General features: G+C 32.7%; 1 protein-coding gene across 6 annotated transcripts in view; it reads left to right on the plus strand.

Annotated features, from left to right (window-relative positions):
- The window catches only part of LOC126735412 (uncharacterized), a 62,563-nt gene that overhangs the window by 29,423 nt on the left and 16,397 nt on the right, over positions 1-16,743 (plus strand). For 5 of the 6 annotated variants that reach the window (XM_050439385.1, XM_050439381.1, XM_050439384.1 and 2 more), the window contains exons 5-10: positions 1,058-1,336; positions 1,393-1,457; positions 1,557-1,635; positions 15,147-15,259; positions 15,341-15,569; positions 15,632-15,783. In XM_050439385.1, coding sequence (XP_050295342.1) covers positions 1,058-1,336; positions 1,393-1,457; positions 1,557-1,635; positions 15,147-15,259; positions 15,341-15,569; positions 15,632-15,783 — 917 coding nt within the window. The remainder of the gene's footprint in view (positions 1-1,057; positions 1,337-1,392; positions 1,458-1,556; positions 1,636-15,146; positions 15,260-15,340; positions 15,570-15,631; positions 15,784-16,743) is intronic. The other variant, XM_050439386.1, reaches the window with a different exon arrangement.

Consider the following 16,743-nt stretch of genomic DNA (forward strand, 5'->3'; position numbering starts at 1 on the left):
GAGTGTCGTTGCTCCGAAAGTTTTCCTTCTCAAGCGACTCCACCTATCACAGATACCTAGTATGTAGCATAAAGTTTTCATCCCTGTACCGCAACTCGGACAGAGCGGGCTTTCCCTTATGCCAAGAAGGTGTAGCTGCCTGTTTAGACAGTTATGCCCAGTCAGAGTTCCTACCAAGTCTTTGATACTCTGTTGCGTCTTTGCTAGCCTTGCCTTGCTTTGCTTTGGAGCCGTCATGGTCTGGTATTATTTCCTTGGCTTGTCTACATCCTTCTGTCCTTCAATTATTCCTTGTTTTTCCCAGGCCTAATTATTAATTGCCTCTAATTCATAGTTACTCCAAAATTACTTTTACTGATCACTACTAATATAATATTGATAAAGCCAATCGCTTATTGAGTTTAGTAATTAAAGCAATGAGTGATCCTGGAGACTTTCTTTAATAGCACCCAGTTCTGTGGTTTGCACGATACTTAGCATCAGTTCTTTTAAGAGTGCTTACAAATATTTAACATTGCTAAGATTTCTCTTGTGGATGATTTAATAGTAAAAGATTCTTAAGTATAACTTTTTTCCTCATTTTTGGGGAATACGTAGAATAACATAGGGAAACACTAGAAAACATGAAGCTGAGAGAAATGGAAGCTGAGTTAAGCAGTTGGTAACAATTGGTAAATGTATTCATTTCAATGAGTTAAATGAAAATAATAGAACTACTATTGACCTCAAAGTTACCTGATTCTTTTTCTGATTGAGGATCTTTTGAGAATGTTTTTCCTGCATATTTTTCACCAAAATAGATGACATCTTTCTTCTCAAGATTCTTCTTTCTTGTCTCCGTGTAAAAATTATTTTAATCTGTTAGATCTAACGGATTAATAAAATGTTGATCAACGGCACTATTCTAGCATTGAGGTATGATGCAAACCAAAATTAAAAATCAGTTAAAAAGATTAAAATCAGACCCGAAACTTAAGAAAAGACTCTGTAAATTAAAACAAGTAAAAGCATGTATATGAGGTATTAAAATTTAACCGTACACTTGCTTTCTTTGCAGTAAAACCTTCAAAAGAATCTACATATTTTCAAGAAGTGTCCGAGCTTAAGTTAAACTTACATAAAAATGAAGAAATATTAAACAAAACAAAGGAAATTTTACTTATTGAGAGAAAAAAGGGAGAGGAATTAGAAATCGAACTAAAAAGACAAAACAGTGAGTTGAAGTTTTTAAAAGCTATGATGGAAAACCTTTATGATAAAAGCACCAGTGTTACACAGCCTAGAAGTTTAATAAATATTTCTAGGAAAGATAATTTGAAAAATAGAGATTTAAAAGGTAATAAATCTACAATTCCCAATTAATAAAGAAAAAAACTTTATTTATTGTTTTAGATCTAGACATTGATGACATCCTAGGCTCAGTCCCTGCTCCTCGTTCATTACCAAATATTAAACAAGTAAGGAATCGATTTTAACTATTATTCAAAAAATACCCAACATTTTTTACGTTTATAATATATTGGATGACGTTTTATAATCTTTTCGAAATATTTCAGTTGCGTACTAAAAGACAAGACTCTGAAAGTTCAATTAAAGAAAAACTTGATAAAATTTTCGCAGAAGTTCATAAAGAGTGTAAGTAGACCCTAATTAAGAAATTAACCTTTTTATTTTTACCGTTCGTTAAGGTGTGAATTCAAGCACTCGAAAGATAAACATAGTCTAACTAATTTAATATACACATCACACTAAACACGATCACTTAAGACTACTATAAATATTTATTTACTACTATTTACGTCGATTTAAAAATCTCGTTAATATTTCGTGTATACTCGCTAGATTATGGTTCTGGAAGGTTCCGTAATGAATTATTAAAAGAGCATCCATCCAACCCATCTCCACTCCCTCGTGTCACATGGTAAAGTCCGTATTCTCGACAAAAAAGGAGAGAGCAAATTTCAAGGGAAAACTTAGCGGTGTTGCCAAATATTCCAACCAATTATAGACAAATATTCTTTACATTTAAGGTTGTGAGAAAGCTTTGTTTTTAGTAGTGGGGATAAGTGTATGTGCTAAGTGGGCTGCAGTCTATTTTGCTGTTTTCGTTTAAAAGTTTTTTTATTTGCTTTGGTCTTTTTTTTTGTTTTTACGAAGTGCTACCAAACTTAAAAATATTAAGAATTTATTAACGAAAAAATTGAGATAATTCCATGCAATTCTTTATGGCGTTTTTATTTGTTTATTAATTTATTTTATTAATTTATACAGTAATAAAAAAAATCTACATATTCTATTGAAATAGCTTTAGAAATAAAAAACAATCTTAAGGAGCATTTGTAACATTGCGTTACTGAACGCCCTGTATAATAGTTAGGCAGAGAATTTTTCTGTGCATACTTCACATACAAGTACATACGGTATGTTCTAGGGAAATAAACTGTTTACAAAAACGTCAGGTATATATACATCCGATCTTTGCAGAGGTAACATCTCCCTTGTTTATTTTAAACGTTTTCGAGATCTTCTACCAACTCAGTACCACTGATTCTGGCAGCGAGCTGTCGAATTTCACGTGGCAAATTTTGCGAAGTAACTACTTTTCATGTAATCTATTAAAAGTTCGATAGCCAGTTTTTTTTTAAATATTATTCTGTCATGAGAAGACCATGAAAAAATCACCATTTTCGGGTGTTTCTCGCTACATTATGTTTGGCAGAAAGTTTATTAACCGTATCAACCGCATATTTAGTGTAGCTATAAAAAGTAATTATTTCTGGCTTTGCCTCCTCACCAAATTGATTTATCGATACAATCATCATGTTGGTTTTTTTTTTGGAATATATAAGAAAAGAGTCATATCCCAAACAGCACAGATATGTACTAAAGACGTATTTTGTACGTACTCCACGACATAAGGTACGTACACAGTACGTATCTTAAAAAACGTATTACGTACTAAACTATGGACGTATATAGGACGTCCACTCTCTTTTAGGACATTTTACGTCATGTCTTATTTTGAAGGTATTTTTATGTGGATTATAACCCTAAAGTTTTAAATCGTTACTATTTGCCTAGTCGATACAGGGGCTAATAAAAGTTACAAAAAAATGTTCAAAAGTATAATTTTAAATAAAGGGCTTAAAGATAAAATCAATCAAGTAAATGTTCAAAATGTTGGCCTTCGACTTCCATACAATAATACAGGTTTTGTTCGAACCTTTCCCGTACAGTTTGCAAAATTTCTGAGGTGATTTGACGACATTCATTAATTATTCTTTGTCGCAAATGGTCTAGCGATGTTGGCTGACTAGCATAAATTTTAGTTTTTAAATGGCCCCATAAAAAAAATCTAACGGGCTTAAGTCCGGGGAATGAGGAGGCCATTCAATAGCTCCTCTTCTTCCAATCCATTGTCCTGGAAACGTTTGGTCCAAATATTGACGAACCCTTGCAGCATAGTGGGGTGGCGCTCCATCTTGCTGAAATACTAGACGATTTTCTAAGTACTCGTTGTTATTTTCTAGTATCTCCACTAATGTTGGATGAATTGTATTTTCTAATAACTCCAGGTACATCTCTCCTGTTAAATTTCCAGGTAAAAAAAGGGGCCTACGATATGTTTACCAAAAATGCCAGCCCAAACATTTAATTTTTTAATTAAATTTTAATTAAAAAAGGAAGGACAGATAAAAATAATGAAGGACATGTTTTTATTGAACTGACAGTTATTTACATAAGTATATTTTACATAAAGATATGTATTACAAAAAATATATTTTACATAAAAATTACATTTGTTTAAATTATGGTACCAAATTAAAATAGGATACTCGTATATTCCTTACTTTATAATACATAAATGATAAATGTTTTAAAATGCTTTAAAAAAAATTATTTGGATGAAAAAGAATATTTTTGGTTAGATTTGACTGCCTGCAAGAGCCTTTTATTTTTAATAGCCATATTATAAAATTCTTTGCACTTTAAATTAAAATTAGTTTTAATCTGAAGCTCTGCTTTTACGTGATCAACCAGGAGTTTATTGCGGCTGTCGCTCCAGGCTGCATTACATAAAGAAAAAATTCTTTCAGAGTCAGCATTTGACCCGTATATGGAAAAAACAAATTGTATTATTTTTAAAAAATTAATAAGTTCCGGATTACCTATGAATATGTTATTCCATTTCTGGATAATATTAGTCTCCTCAGATAAAGTGCAAGCTTTGTCAAGGGTAGTTTTGACTATACAAAATTCTTCATATAGATTATCAAAATTTATGTCGATTGGTGAGTTGTTTACTTCGATAAGTGAATCAAAATTAAATGGAGTTTTTAAAGAAAAAATATTTAATTTTGAAAACAAATTATTTTCTGAAAATTCATATTTTGAATCTAGATAAGCAGCAATATTTTTATAAAATTTTAAACAGGATTCTCTTATTTGAGTTTGTTTGTGTGTTAAAGAAATTGTCATTTATTCGTTGACTAATTTTTTCTCTTAGAGATTTTAAAATATTGTAAACTTCGAAACAAAGTAAATCGGCTTTTTTAAGTTTTTGTTCTGTGTCAAGAACAATTTTTAGTGAGTTGTGAAAAAAACATAGATAACATTCAGTTTTCTGTACTATAAAATTGTCTTCAGAGAAAAAATCTTGTAGTGCAATAGGAATTGTTCCTTTCTGGGAAAGAAAGTAGCTCTTAATGGCTGGAAAACTGTTCAGCAATCTTTCTATGGCTGGAAATAAGCTTAGCCAACGGGTCGGTACATGCCTTAAAATAGTTTTATATTCCAAATCCACGAAATTTAAAAAATCTTTTAACTCTTTGCACCTTTTTGTTTGAGATGAAAAATGGTTAAAAGTTTTTAAAATCAAAGTTTCTACATCAAAGCATTTTGCTAAAGCATTTTTTACAGAAATGTTTACCATATGCGCAGGACAACCCACTGCAATAACTTTATTATTCTCCTTATATAATAATTGGTACACAGAATGCAAGCGTCCAAAATTAACATTTGCATTATTAGCCGAATAGTAGTTTAATAAAAGGCCAGCATGTTGAATTCTAGTTTTTAAGTAAGTGTAAATACCATTTGCACTCGTCGGGATCTTCGAAAAAATCAAGAAGAAATAATTTTACTCCTTCTGATGGAACATAATACCTTAAAAAAAACTTATTTAAAAGTATACGTATAAGTAATTCCTTAAATGTACAATACCTTAAAAGTATTGGGAAAAGCTTAGCGCTTCCATGATTAGAGGCATCTGTGGATATTACAAAAAAACTCCTTTGCTAAGCTCACATAATGGACTTTCTACTGAAAAAGGGGCCAGGACATTAAAAGCAATCATACGTGCTTTTGTTCTACCCAAACGAGTTTTTGTGGCAATATTGGAATCAGGATACATTACTGCAAGCAATTGACTTGTACAATTTAATGAATTATAGGAATGAGCATGTTTAACAGTATGATATACATTTGCCACTTCTGAGGCCAATATTTTTTCTTGTTGAGAATCCATAACTTCTCCTTCTCGTCCCAAAAATGATTTTATTGTTTTATTTTGCTTTAACACAATTTCGTGTTTTTTATGCTCAGAGCCTTCCGCGTGCCGCTTTATGTCACCTAGACCCCCATATATAAATGAAAAAGACTTTTTACACAATTTGCACCTAGCTTTTTGATTATCCTCTGCGAGCCAATTAAATGTATTTTCCCATTCTTTTCTATATTTATTTAATCTTTTTTTGATGGTGTTGTTGGGCCATCTAGTTCATCCATCTTACAAAAAACTAAAAAAAACACAAATATTTGAATACCTATGTATCAAAATAAGTATCGGGATATTGCAATATTTTTTTTAAACCCAAAAAAAAACTTACCTTTTTAATTTCTACTGATCAGAAAGAAAATGCGTAAAAGGTGTACTAAATACTTGAAAAACCAATAACTAACTCTATACTCGCGGGTTGTATAAGAACTTCTGCCAATTGATGGTAATATAATATAACCTCAAAACACAAATAAATAGTAAACACATTTGGGGGAATCCCAAAAACGAATCAAACTGCCAATGCCGTCCGCCGCGCTAGTGCCGCTAGCGCTATTGGATACGTCTCGAAAAGCGATCTGCGTGGTTAATAAACTCCTGGACAAAATTATCGCATTACTAATTATTTTGTCAAGAAAATTTAAATAAAAATAAATATCAGTTAAAACAGTTATAATATCTTTTCTCGTATAAAAAGCAGAACTGGACAAAAACTATGTTTATGCTTTATCATGGAACATGCTGCTCGTGAGGAGTGAGCATACATCCGCAGGAAAGTTTTCATAATTTGATACAAGGAATGCTGCGAAGACTTCAAGCGGTCATTGCAGCTAGAGGTGGCAATACACGTTATTAAAAATTCATTATGGGTCTATTGTTTTATTTTTGTATCAAAATTGAAGTTACTGAAAATCGATGCTTTTCCTTGTACTGAATTTAGTTACTTAAATCTCGTTTTGTTAAATAGAATATAATTGTTTTTGTTAATTGATAATGCATAGTTAACAATGCTTATAAGTTTGCTTATTTTTTTATCTTTATTAAAAAAAAATCTCTAAAAATCAAGTGGTGCGATAATTTTGTTCACGAGTTTATTATGGCATTTTTTTCTATTTATCAAAAGATGGCGCAGAATATTACATTCGAATTAAGCGAAACGCGGCAGTCGGAGGGAGCCGTGAAAAAAAAGGATTTGTAATTTAAAATATTTGCTTTTCTGAAATCCAGGACATTAGGGGTCCTTCCTCAGGTCTTCGCAGGGCGCCTACATTCCAGCCTCAAATCCAGGACATCTGGCAACCCTAATATAGTTTCACAAAATTGTACTCGCCTATCAAAATCGTCTTCGTTTAGTTTGAACAAGATGCATTTTGTACGGATGAAACTTGTTTTTTTTTTTTAATATCTTCTGTATGCTGCTTCTCTTAATACCAGACACGGTTGATAACTTCCTTGTGCTCAGTGTAGGATCTTGCACAATATGGCCTAAAATAGCTACTTCTGAAGCTTCATTCACCACTGGATTATCCATTTCGCGCTTTTTATTAGCCGCAGACCCAGTTTTCAGTCCCTAAATTTTTGAACCAATTCCAAAATGCGATGGACCTGTCGATTAGGGTGTTGTAGTGTGTTAAAGAGCTGGGCAGTTCTATTAACAAAAACCAAGAGTTCCCTTGCAGAATTGGCATAGATACCTACGGGTATTAAAAAAAAACAACAGAAAGTACGGTTCACAATGTAGGAGAACAAAATTTTTTGTATTTATTTAATTGCTAAATTTATAAGCATTTTTTTTCATAAAAAATGTTGACATGTTTTTGTAACTTTTATTAGCCCCTGTATCGACTAGGCAAATAGTAACGATTTAAAACTTTAGGGTTATAATCCACATAAAAATACCTTCAAAATAAGGTATCACTCGACCCCCCGTTCCATTTAAAATTTTGGGGGCCCTTGTAACCCCCGCTAGGGCTTTGCCCTCAAAGGGACGAAACAAGCAAAAAAATGGTTCCCCCTTGAATCAAAAATTGACGGGTCCGAGGATTTTTTCGCAAATGTTCTGAGGGATCCTAAATAGGCTCTGTTTCGTTTTCAAATGGCCACCCCCTATTTGGGAGAAAAAGTTACTCATTTATAAAAACTGGAAATATATTGATTATAAAAAAATATACAAAAATTTCAAACAAAATATATGTCTAAAAAATGAAACAAAAAATAAACGTTTAAGAAAATACAAAAAAAAACATTTGTTCTTCGCATCTATTGTGTGAAATATCTAATTTATTTAAAGTATTTAAAAACACGTATATTTTTTAAAAAATTCTTAGCATATAGTTTTTGTGTGTTAACAAAAATGTATATGTTTTTTTATTCTCGTATAATTTATAGGAGCCAAGATATTTTCTAAGTATTTATATGTACAGGGTGGGCCAATTTAGACGTTTTCTTATGGGAAGTCATGTCCCTGTTAGAGATAAAAAAATTTTGACCTCCATTCTCCGGGCTCAAATTTTAAAAGAAGTTTATTGAAGCAAATGAAATTTTGCTATGGCAAACAGTTTGGCCGCTAGAGGGCGTTTCTGAAATTTGGTCATTTTCGTTTTTCGGCTATGGCTGTTGTGTTTTTAAAGATAAATGATTTCTGTAAAGACTTTCTTATAGCACTTTTAAGCGCTTAACATGCTCATGATATTTATATTTATACAGGGTGCTTCATTATTAATTTTTTTTTTTTTTTTAAATGGAATGCATATTATTTTTTTGCATTTTCTTGTAGCCCTTAAAATTCCCTTTTCAAATATATATAACACTAATAATCTAAATTTAATAGTTTACGATATATAAATAAATTTCTTAAATATTAAAAACACGTAGGTAATGACCCGCCATTTTAATCGTGTAAACGGAAGAGTAGGCGTGTTTTAAACTGCTATAAGTGAAGCTTAATATTTACATAAACAAACTTGTTTTTATAATCTATGTTTTCCTTTGTATTTATATTTTGATATTAGAATATAAAAACGTATCAATTTTTCAAAAAATTCCATATGATTAGATGTTTTATCAAATATAATGAGAATTTAAGCCTGCGATATCAACGTCCTTATTAAAAATAAGTGCAGTTATTTAAGACACTCAAAGATTAAAAAAGGACGTTATAGGTTCTGTATTTTTTAATAGTGATACTTCAGTAAGCGCTTTTAAAAATTAAAAGTAAATTAAACAATAGCTCCTGTTTTATTAAATATTAATTGTATTAATGGACAAATACAGTTATAAAAACAAAATAATACTGTAAAAAAAAATAAAAGTATTTATTTATTTATTTATTTATTTTAAACTTAGAATATGAACTAACAAACAAAAAGTAAAAACCAGATTTTATTTTTTTATTGATATTTTAACTAAAACTGCAACTCTATATATTACGTACTTATAACAAGTGTTCAAACTGAGCTCCTTCCTGATCAATGCACCAGCGGCTACGTTTTTCAACATTATCAACAGCGTTTCTTAATTCAATATTTGTTATTGTTGCAAATGCATTATGTAAAGGTTCTTCCAACATTACTCTTGAAGTAATTGGCTGTTGGTATACCAAGTCTTTTATTCTTCCCCAAAGATAAAAATCTAAGGGTGTTAAGTCAGGGGATCTAGGCGGCCAACATATTGGACCTTGATTTCCTATCCACTGCTCACCAAACTACTCATTTAAATAATTACTGACCACTCTAGAATTGTGCGGTGGCGCACCATCCTGCTGGAAAAATATAGGATGCCTCTGCTGGGCTAGAGGCAATTCGTCTAGGAAGCGCTCAACTTGCGTTTGCAGAATTTGTAAATATCGCTCTGAATTTAACTGTCCATCATAAATATAGGGACCAATAAATCTACCACGAAATATGCCTACCCATACACTAAAACTGTAACGGCCTCGATTTCTTACAGCCACCGTTGCGTGAGGATTTGCTCGAGCCCAGGAGTTTATTATACCCTATACCCTATACCCTACTATTATACCCTATCTATTATACCTATTAAAAATGCCTGCACTACTAATCGATGCTTCATCCGTCCAAATACAATTGTAGCCAAATGTTGTATCTTGACCACACTTTTGCAAATACCACCGACAGAATTCCAATCTTCTATCACGATCCGCAGGAAAGAGATGATGAACTTTTCGGGTTCGATAAGCTTTATACCTATATTTTTTTAAAATCCGTCTTGCAGAGGTCCTTGGCACACCAGTTTCTACTTCCAATTTCCGGGTGGATAGATAAGAGTTATTTTCAATTGCGCCCAAAACTGTTATATCCAATAGTTCTTGATCGTCATTTATATTATTATTAGCATTTCTTCGCGGTTTAGCAAAAGAACCAAAATTAATAAGGTTTCTTTTTAATTTCTCCAACAGCGTACTATGTGGCTGCCCCCATTCTGGATATCGTCGTTGATATAAATTACAGGCCTCTCTTGCATTTTCATTACATTTAATAAAACATTTAATCATATCGAATTTTTCATAGTTTTGATACATTGTGATTATCACATAAAAGAAATATAAAGTAAAACAGATTATGAAAATAAGCTTGTTTATGTCAAAATGATGTATTACTCAAAGCAGTTTGACAACCGCCTACTCAACCCTTTACGCAATTATTTCACCCGCAATTGTGTCACCCGCCTAATCTGTTTTTTAGGCGTTTTAAATGGCACGGCATTATAATTTATTGATACTTAAGAAATCTATTTATATCTCCTAAACTAATGAATTTAGATTATAAGTGTTATATATATTTGAAAAAGGAATTTTAAGGGCTACAAGAAAATGCAAAAAAAATAATATGCATTCAATTAAAAAAAAAAAAAAAAAAATTTTAATAATGAAGCGCCCTGTATAAATTTAAATATCATGAGCATGTTAAGCGCTTAAAAGTGCTATAAGAAAGTCTTTACAGAAATCATTTATCTTTAAAAACACAGCAGCCATAGCCGAAAAACGTAAATGAGTAAATGACCAAATTTCAGAAACGCCCTCTAGCGGCCAAACTGTTTGCCATAGCAAAATTTCATTTGCTTCAATAAACTTCTTTTAAAATTTGAGCCCGGAGAATGGAGGTCAACATTTTTTTATCTCTAACAGGGACATGACTTCCCATAAGAAAATGTCTAAGTTGGCCCACCCTGTACGTTCGCGAGGCCTAACTAATGTACGTACGAATTACGTATCCAAGAGTACGTACTAAATACAGAGAAAAACAAACCACCTTTGTTTGCTTGGTGGCTTGTTTTTCTCTGCTAAATACGTTATTTTTATAACAATGGACGTATGGACATAAATATGACATAAAAATTACGTACCCAGGACGTACGATGCTGTTTGGTATCCTCAGTAAAACCAAACATGCTTGACTTTTCTGGTCGTTGGGTAAAATGATGTCTGGAATTGTTCTTTTTCTTGGCGTACCCACTATATGATCAACTGATAATTTTTTAGGAGGGAAGCAAACCATTTCATCTATTATAACATTCCTTTCTGATTTGGATATTGGTAAGCATAGCCTTTCACCAACATCAAAAGAATTGTTACCCACGCAATATTGGCCTGGAGGCTGTTTACCGCAGAACACCTCCATATTACAAGTATAGAAAGATTTTGAATCGACCAATGAAAATACTTTGATTCCACATCGGCCGAATTTATTTGGAATATATATTTTAACAACTTAAAATTGAAGATAGCCTAACACCAATAAGAAAGATCTTTGATGCAGTATTACAAGATTGTCAAACACAATCTCCTAAGAACAACGTAAAAGTGAAGAAATCCTAGTACAAGTCAGAAAGATCTTTAATGCAGTAGTACAAGATTGTCAAAAACACTACTCTACTTAAACACTACTACTTATTAGATGGGATTATTAGATCCCAGAGAAAGCTGAAAAATATTCTGGCCAGTTGACCAGAGAAGTATAAGGTAATTGGGGGGAAGACGCGTAATATTTTTTTAAAAATACAAAAAAAAATTACTTTATTCAAAAGTTTACAAAAACTGGGTATTCTATTACAAATATAATAAACAAATGATGAAACACCAAAAAGTGTTTAGTTGTTTCAAAGTAAACGTAAAAGTTAGAAAAACATTGACAGCTGTCATTTTGGCAACTTACCCCAACTAAGGACAAATTTGGGGATGTGATGCCATAGGTAGAATACATTGTATTGGCCATCATACCCCAGCTAAAATGCCATCTTACACCAAAGTTAACGTTTTTATTGTTTTATTTACTGATTTTTGCGCAAGGATCGCACATATTCGGCCCCGAAGCGCAGGTTTCATGTAGCCACTTGTTGCCAACAAACTCAAATAATAGCACACAGCAAATCCAATCAACTTTGGGACCCTTTTTGTCAAAGTAAAATCCATCGCAAATTGCACAGAAATCATCGCTGTCACTGTCAGGTTCATCAGAGCTATGGTCTGAGACAATATTTTCATCTCCACTGATTTCTTCACTACTGCTGTCAGACTGATTTACTTAAACCAAATTACCTGGTTATTCGTCGTCCTGGATGATTTCTTATCCACTGATTACATGCGCTATTCCAGTAGGTCTTTAAAGGTTTGAAAATTGAACGGTCTAGAGACTGCAGCCAGTAAGTCGTGTGACTTGGTAAACAAACTACAGCAATTTCATTTTCAGCCAAAAAGTCCAAAAGATCCACGTCATTACAATGCGAAGCATGGCCATCTAATATCAGTACTGCAGGGCCTGGTCCCTTACAAGTCAAAAAATGGTCTTTAATCCATGATGAGAAGATACTGGTTTTCACATAGGCGGACTCTGGAGACATCACTACTACCGACCCAGGGGGCATGTTATCTTCAAACTCCTTTTTTTTGTTTTTGCCTTTAAATATTACGTAGGGAGGCAAAAAGCTACCTTCTGCGTTACAACAAGCGATGACGCTAACTGTTTCTCCTTTTTCTGAGCTTGTGACCGACTGTACATCTCTAGCTCCTTTTGTGGCTACGACTTTGGTAGGTTTATTGCATGATTTCAAGCCACTCTCGTCCATATTGAAAATTTGTGCCGGTTTATCAAACAAATTGAGCATCGTAAATGTATCGTTTAATATTTGGAAGTATGGATTTACTTCTGCGGCAGACATACCAAGTGAACGTGCAATTGAACGACCTTGAGCTACTCTCATGGTTAGGGTTGGGTGTCGTTTTAAAAATAGTTTAAACCAATCGTAGCCTGCTAATTCTTTTTCTTGGCTAAATCGACATTTTAACCCATTCCTTTGAGCAAAGGTAAAAGCAAGGTGTCTTACGTCTCTTGAAGTTGGAGCATAGCCAATTTGTTCTAAACGTTTTATATAAGAAACCAGTTTAAGTTGATTTTCAATACCTAACGACGCGGTTGGTCCAAGACTTTCATTTTCAAGATTTTTATTCTTTATACGTCTCATCAAGGTTCGTAGAGGTATTCTATATTCTTTAGCAATCGCATTTGCACTCTGGGTTGGTTGCTGACGTAAAGCATTTGCAGCTGCTCTAAGGCCTTCTTCAGTCCATTCGCCTCTAGTTGATTTTCTGACGTAAGTTCGTAGCATCTTACTTAAAATAAACAAGATAAACTAAGAAACTATTTAATTAGACCTACTGAAAGGAAATCAATAACCATAATAGACACAAACATGAGAAAAAACAAGTCTTACAAAATTTACAGTGCATTGTAGACAAGGCATCTTACCCCACACGGATCTTGGCATTTTACCCCAACCCTTAGGTGTAAGATGCCAAAGCCCCAAATCACAATAGTAAAATCCTTTTTTCCTTTTAAAGTATCACAGGAGTATTCTAATGAATGTCAAAAACCTACATAATTTATATTAGCACAAATCAAAAACATTTAACACTGTATATCACATAATTAATTTCCATCGTAAAAAACTTACCGGCATAAAAAAAATACAAAATCACCTTATGGAACTGTTGCGTGCACTGAAACGATTCGAAAACTAAGAAGTTCGGAAATAATAAACACAATAACAACGTGGCCGTATATGTGGCGCGATCTGTTGAGTTTTGTCCAAAATACTTAGATTAGGCATCTGCCCCCCTTTGGCATCTTCCCCCCCCCCCCTAATTACCTTACGCCATCCAAACCTAAAACGGGGATCCAAATCCAAAACATGGAGAAACAATGTCGTCGTCCTGATTTTAAAAAATTATTATCAAATAGATGAAACTTTTATTGTCACCAACCGTTCAATAAGTCCAATATTCAGTAGAAATGTTGTTGATATGAAATACACGAGCTCGTAGAAGTCTTAGAAGAGAAAACATCACAGCAGGTCACGAAAGTGTGGCAGAGAAGCTCAATTAATAAGGTTTTGGTTGAAGAGGATTGAATGTTTTAACAGATACTAAGGATTTTCTCACTAAATATTTGGATCTCCATTCCTGCAAAATCCATGTGACTCAATAACTTTGGTCAGCACGCTATGAATACTAAAAAGAAATTAAATAAATACGTAAAACTCTTGATTCCACCTATAAAACATTGACTGTCTTGCATGATTTTGCTGCGGAACGTATTGTTTTCTGATTTGGTAACAGAATTCGTTGCCACGCTCTTAAGCCTTTAAGTTGATGCCTCACAACTTTATGCAAATACACCTACGACCATTGAAGTACTGTGTATATAATATGTATACAATATATTCGACTTGTACACATTTAAGACGTGAGAGGCGGCTAATATAAAAATAAATATTTCAAAACCTTAAGTGTTTCGATTCGCCTTAGTGGAGCTTCGGAGAGCTGCCTACCATTTATTCTAAAAATTATTAGGCCTATCAGTTTATAGAAAGGCTGCTAACTATAACCTGCTAAAGCTTCTGTGTTCAAATACATTTCAGTTTAATAGATAAGAAACATTGTCAATCAAAAATCGTTCAATTAGCCTTATTTTATTGTACTGTAAGTTCGTTCTGTGTAATAAAGCCGTTACTTATACAGTAATTCCTTGTGCCTTTGGCCATTTCTGGTAACAGAGGAATAGAGGCTCACCTTAGAATAAATGACAACTAAGAAACATCAGCCACCCGAGCTGACAGATATTTAGTCTGAGCCTGCATATCAGAGATTTGTCTAGACAGTCTGACCTTAACCCTTGTCAAAATGCCCCACAAGAGTTTTTAAGACGAAGAGTAAAAAAGAGTTTTTGAAATGACTCTTGATCATTCTCACTTTGGGAACTAGAGTTTCTCGTGATGTCTATGATAGAGATCCTTCTTTTTCTAACTTAACAATAACACCTTTGAAATGGCTAAGATATAGCTGCTAACTTGGGGTAACAGTTCTTGTGCTTAGGTCTCCCTATCTTTTAAGAAGATATACTCAAGATTCATTCTCTATTTGTTCTTCATTGATTTGTTTAAATTGTTTGTTAGCTAATGCAATACTACCTACAACTTTAAAAAAGGAATCATATCCTAATTCAATAAAAATTATTTAATAGTAAATAAAATAACACCCTAGAACTAAGAAAAAATTAATGGTTTTCTGTTTTAGATATAAATAAAAATAACAAAAAGAACCAACAATTTGAGCAAGATTTCTTAAATAACCTTACAGAAAATGCTCTTATTCAGTTAACAAAATCTGATCCCCATGGTTTAAGAGAGGTAATTAAAAAAAATTATAAAATGTTGGGTGTTTTTTTTTAAATATTTTACCGAATATTTTAAAAATCATGTTATTTTTAGCCTGAAGAAAATTTAAGGGCAAGCGTCTCATCAGAATATCGTGATTCTGACTTAAAACGATTTTTGTCTGCTTTGAAAAGTCAAAGTGAATTAGAAGAAGAAAACTCGAAACGTGCATCAGCTCCGAATAAAGATAATGGAACATCAGAAATCAGAACTAGATCTAACAATAAAAACGAAGATGTACTATTAAAATTAAAAGTTTTAGATATGCTTTCCAATAAAGAAGGTAAAATTTATTTTACTCATCAAAGTTATCAAAAAAATGAACCTTATTTGTTTATCCTTTAGCCAAAAGTGAAGATACTAGCAAAAATGAAAATTTGGCAGAAACATTAAAAAGCCTGCTGGAACCAGAAAAAAAATCTGATGATAGTATTCTTCTGGAAAAGCTAATTAACATGGTGAAAGAAAAGCAAGAACCACCGAAAGTTAATAATAAGGTAAATGTATAGTAATAATAACTTAAATGTAATCGTTTTTTAATTAGTAATTTTCTGTGAAACTGTAACTGGAAAACAGTCATGTCTAATATTGATGGATGCTTTAACTTGTTTGTTTCCATAAAAGTATCTTTCACCAGTAAACGCTTCCTATTATAGTTTTATAAAAAATTAAGGTCTTAAATAATAAGGTCTTATTACATGAAAAATCACATAAATTATATAAGCAAATAAGTTCTGAGATTGATTATGCTAATTTTAGTGTTAATATGTTAATATTATTTGGATTTAAAAGTTGCACCAATAAGTCTGTTGAACTGGCCTCCTAGCGGCGAGGGTGTCTTATAAATTAGGTAGCCCATTATTCCGGAATATTCGCTACCTTTCCACGTATGCCCTAAGAAGTCGCGAGATATCTCCACCGCTTTTGAGATCTTTCAGATCTTTAACAAAGCAATATTTTAAGAATTATGTTGGAAGAGCTAAAAGTTCCACCAAAGTCTATTATAAATTCGTGTGCCAGTTTGTAAGATCTCAGTTGCATAAAGGCACATCCACAACATCCAATGGAAGCTCCAACGGTAACCCCGAAATTTCCATTGCTGATCTATTTGCCACTCATTTCTCTGCTGTTTATAAAGTGAATACAAGTAATGTATGCCGCAATTATAATTTATTTCATAATGATGAATATTTATAAAAATGCTATTGGTATCTAATCTGGAATTACGTCCCATCAACATTGAATCAGCACTCTAAAAAGTAGATATCAATAATATAAAGGAACTGGGCCCATACTCTGAACAAATTCTTAAAGAAATGCAGTCACTTTCTTTGTCTATTACTGTCATATCAGGATTTAATCTTTTGTTTTAAAATTTTTGAACAGTATGCAGAAGCATTTTTTGACGAATGTATACCAGGAAAATATTGAAGATGAGCAACATGACTCTATGAAAG

This window comes from Anthonomus grandis, chromosome 4 (genome assembly GCF_022605725.1).
Source record: "Anthonomus grandis grandis chromosome 4, icAntGran1.3, whole genome shotgun sequence".
Classification (NCBI taxonomy): domain Eukaryota; kingdom Metazoa; phylum Arthropoda; class Insecta; order Coleoptera; family Curculionidae; genus Anthonomus; species Anthonomus grandis.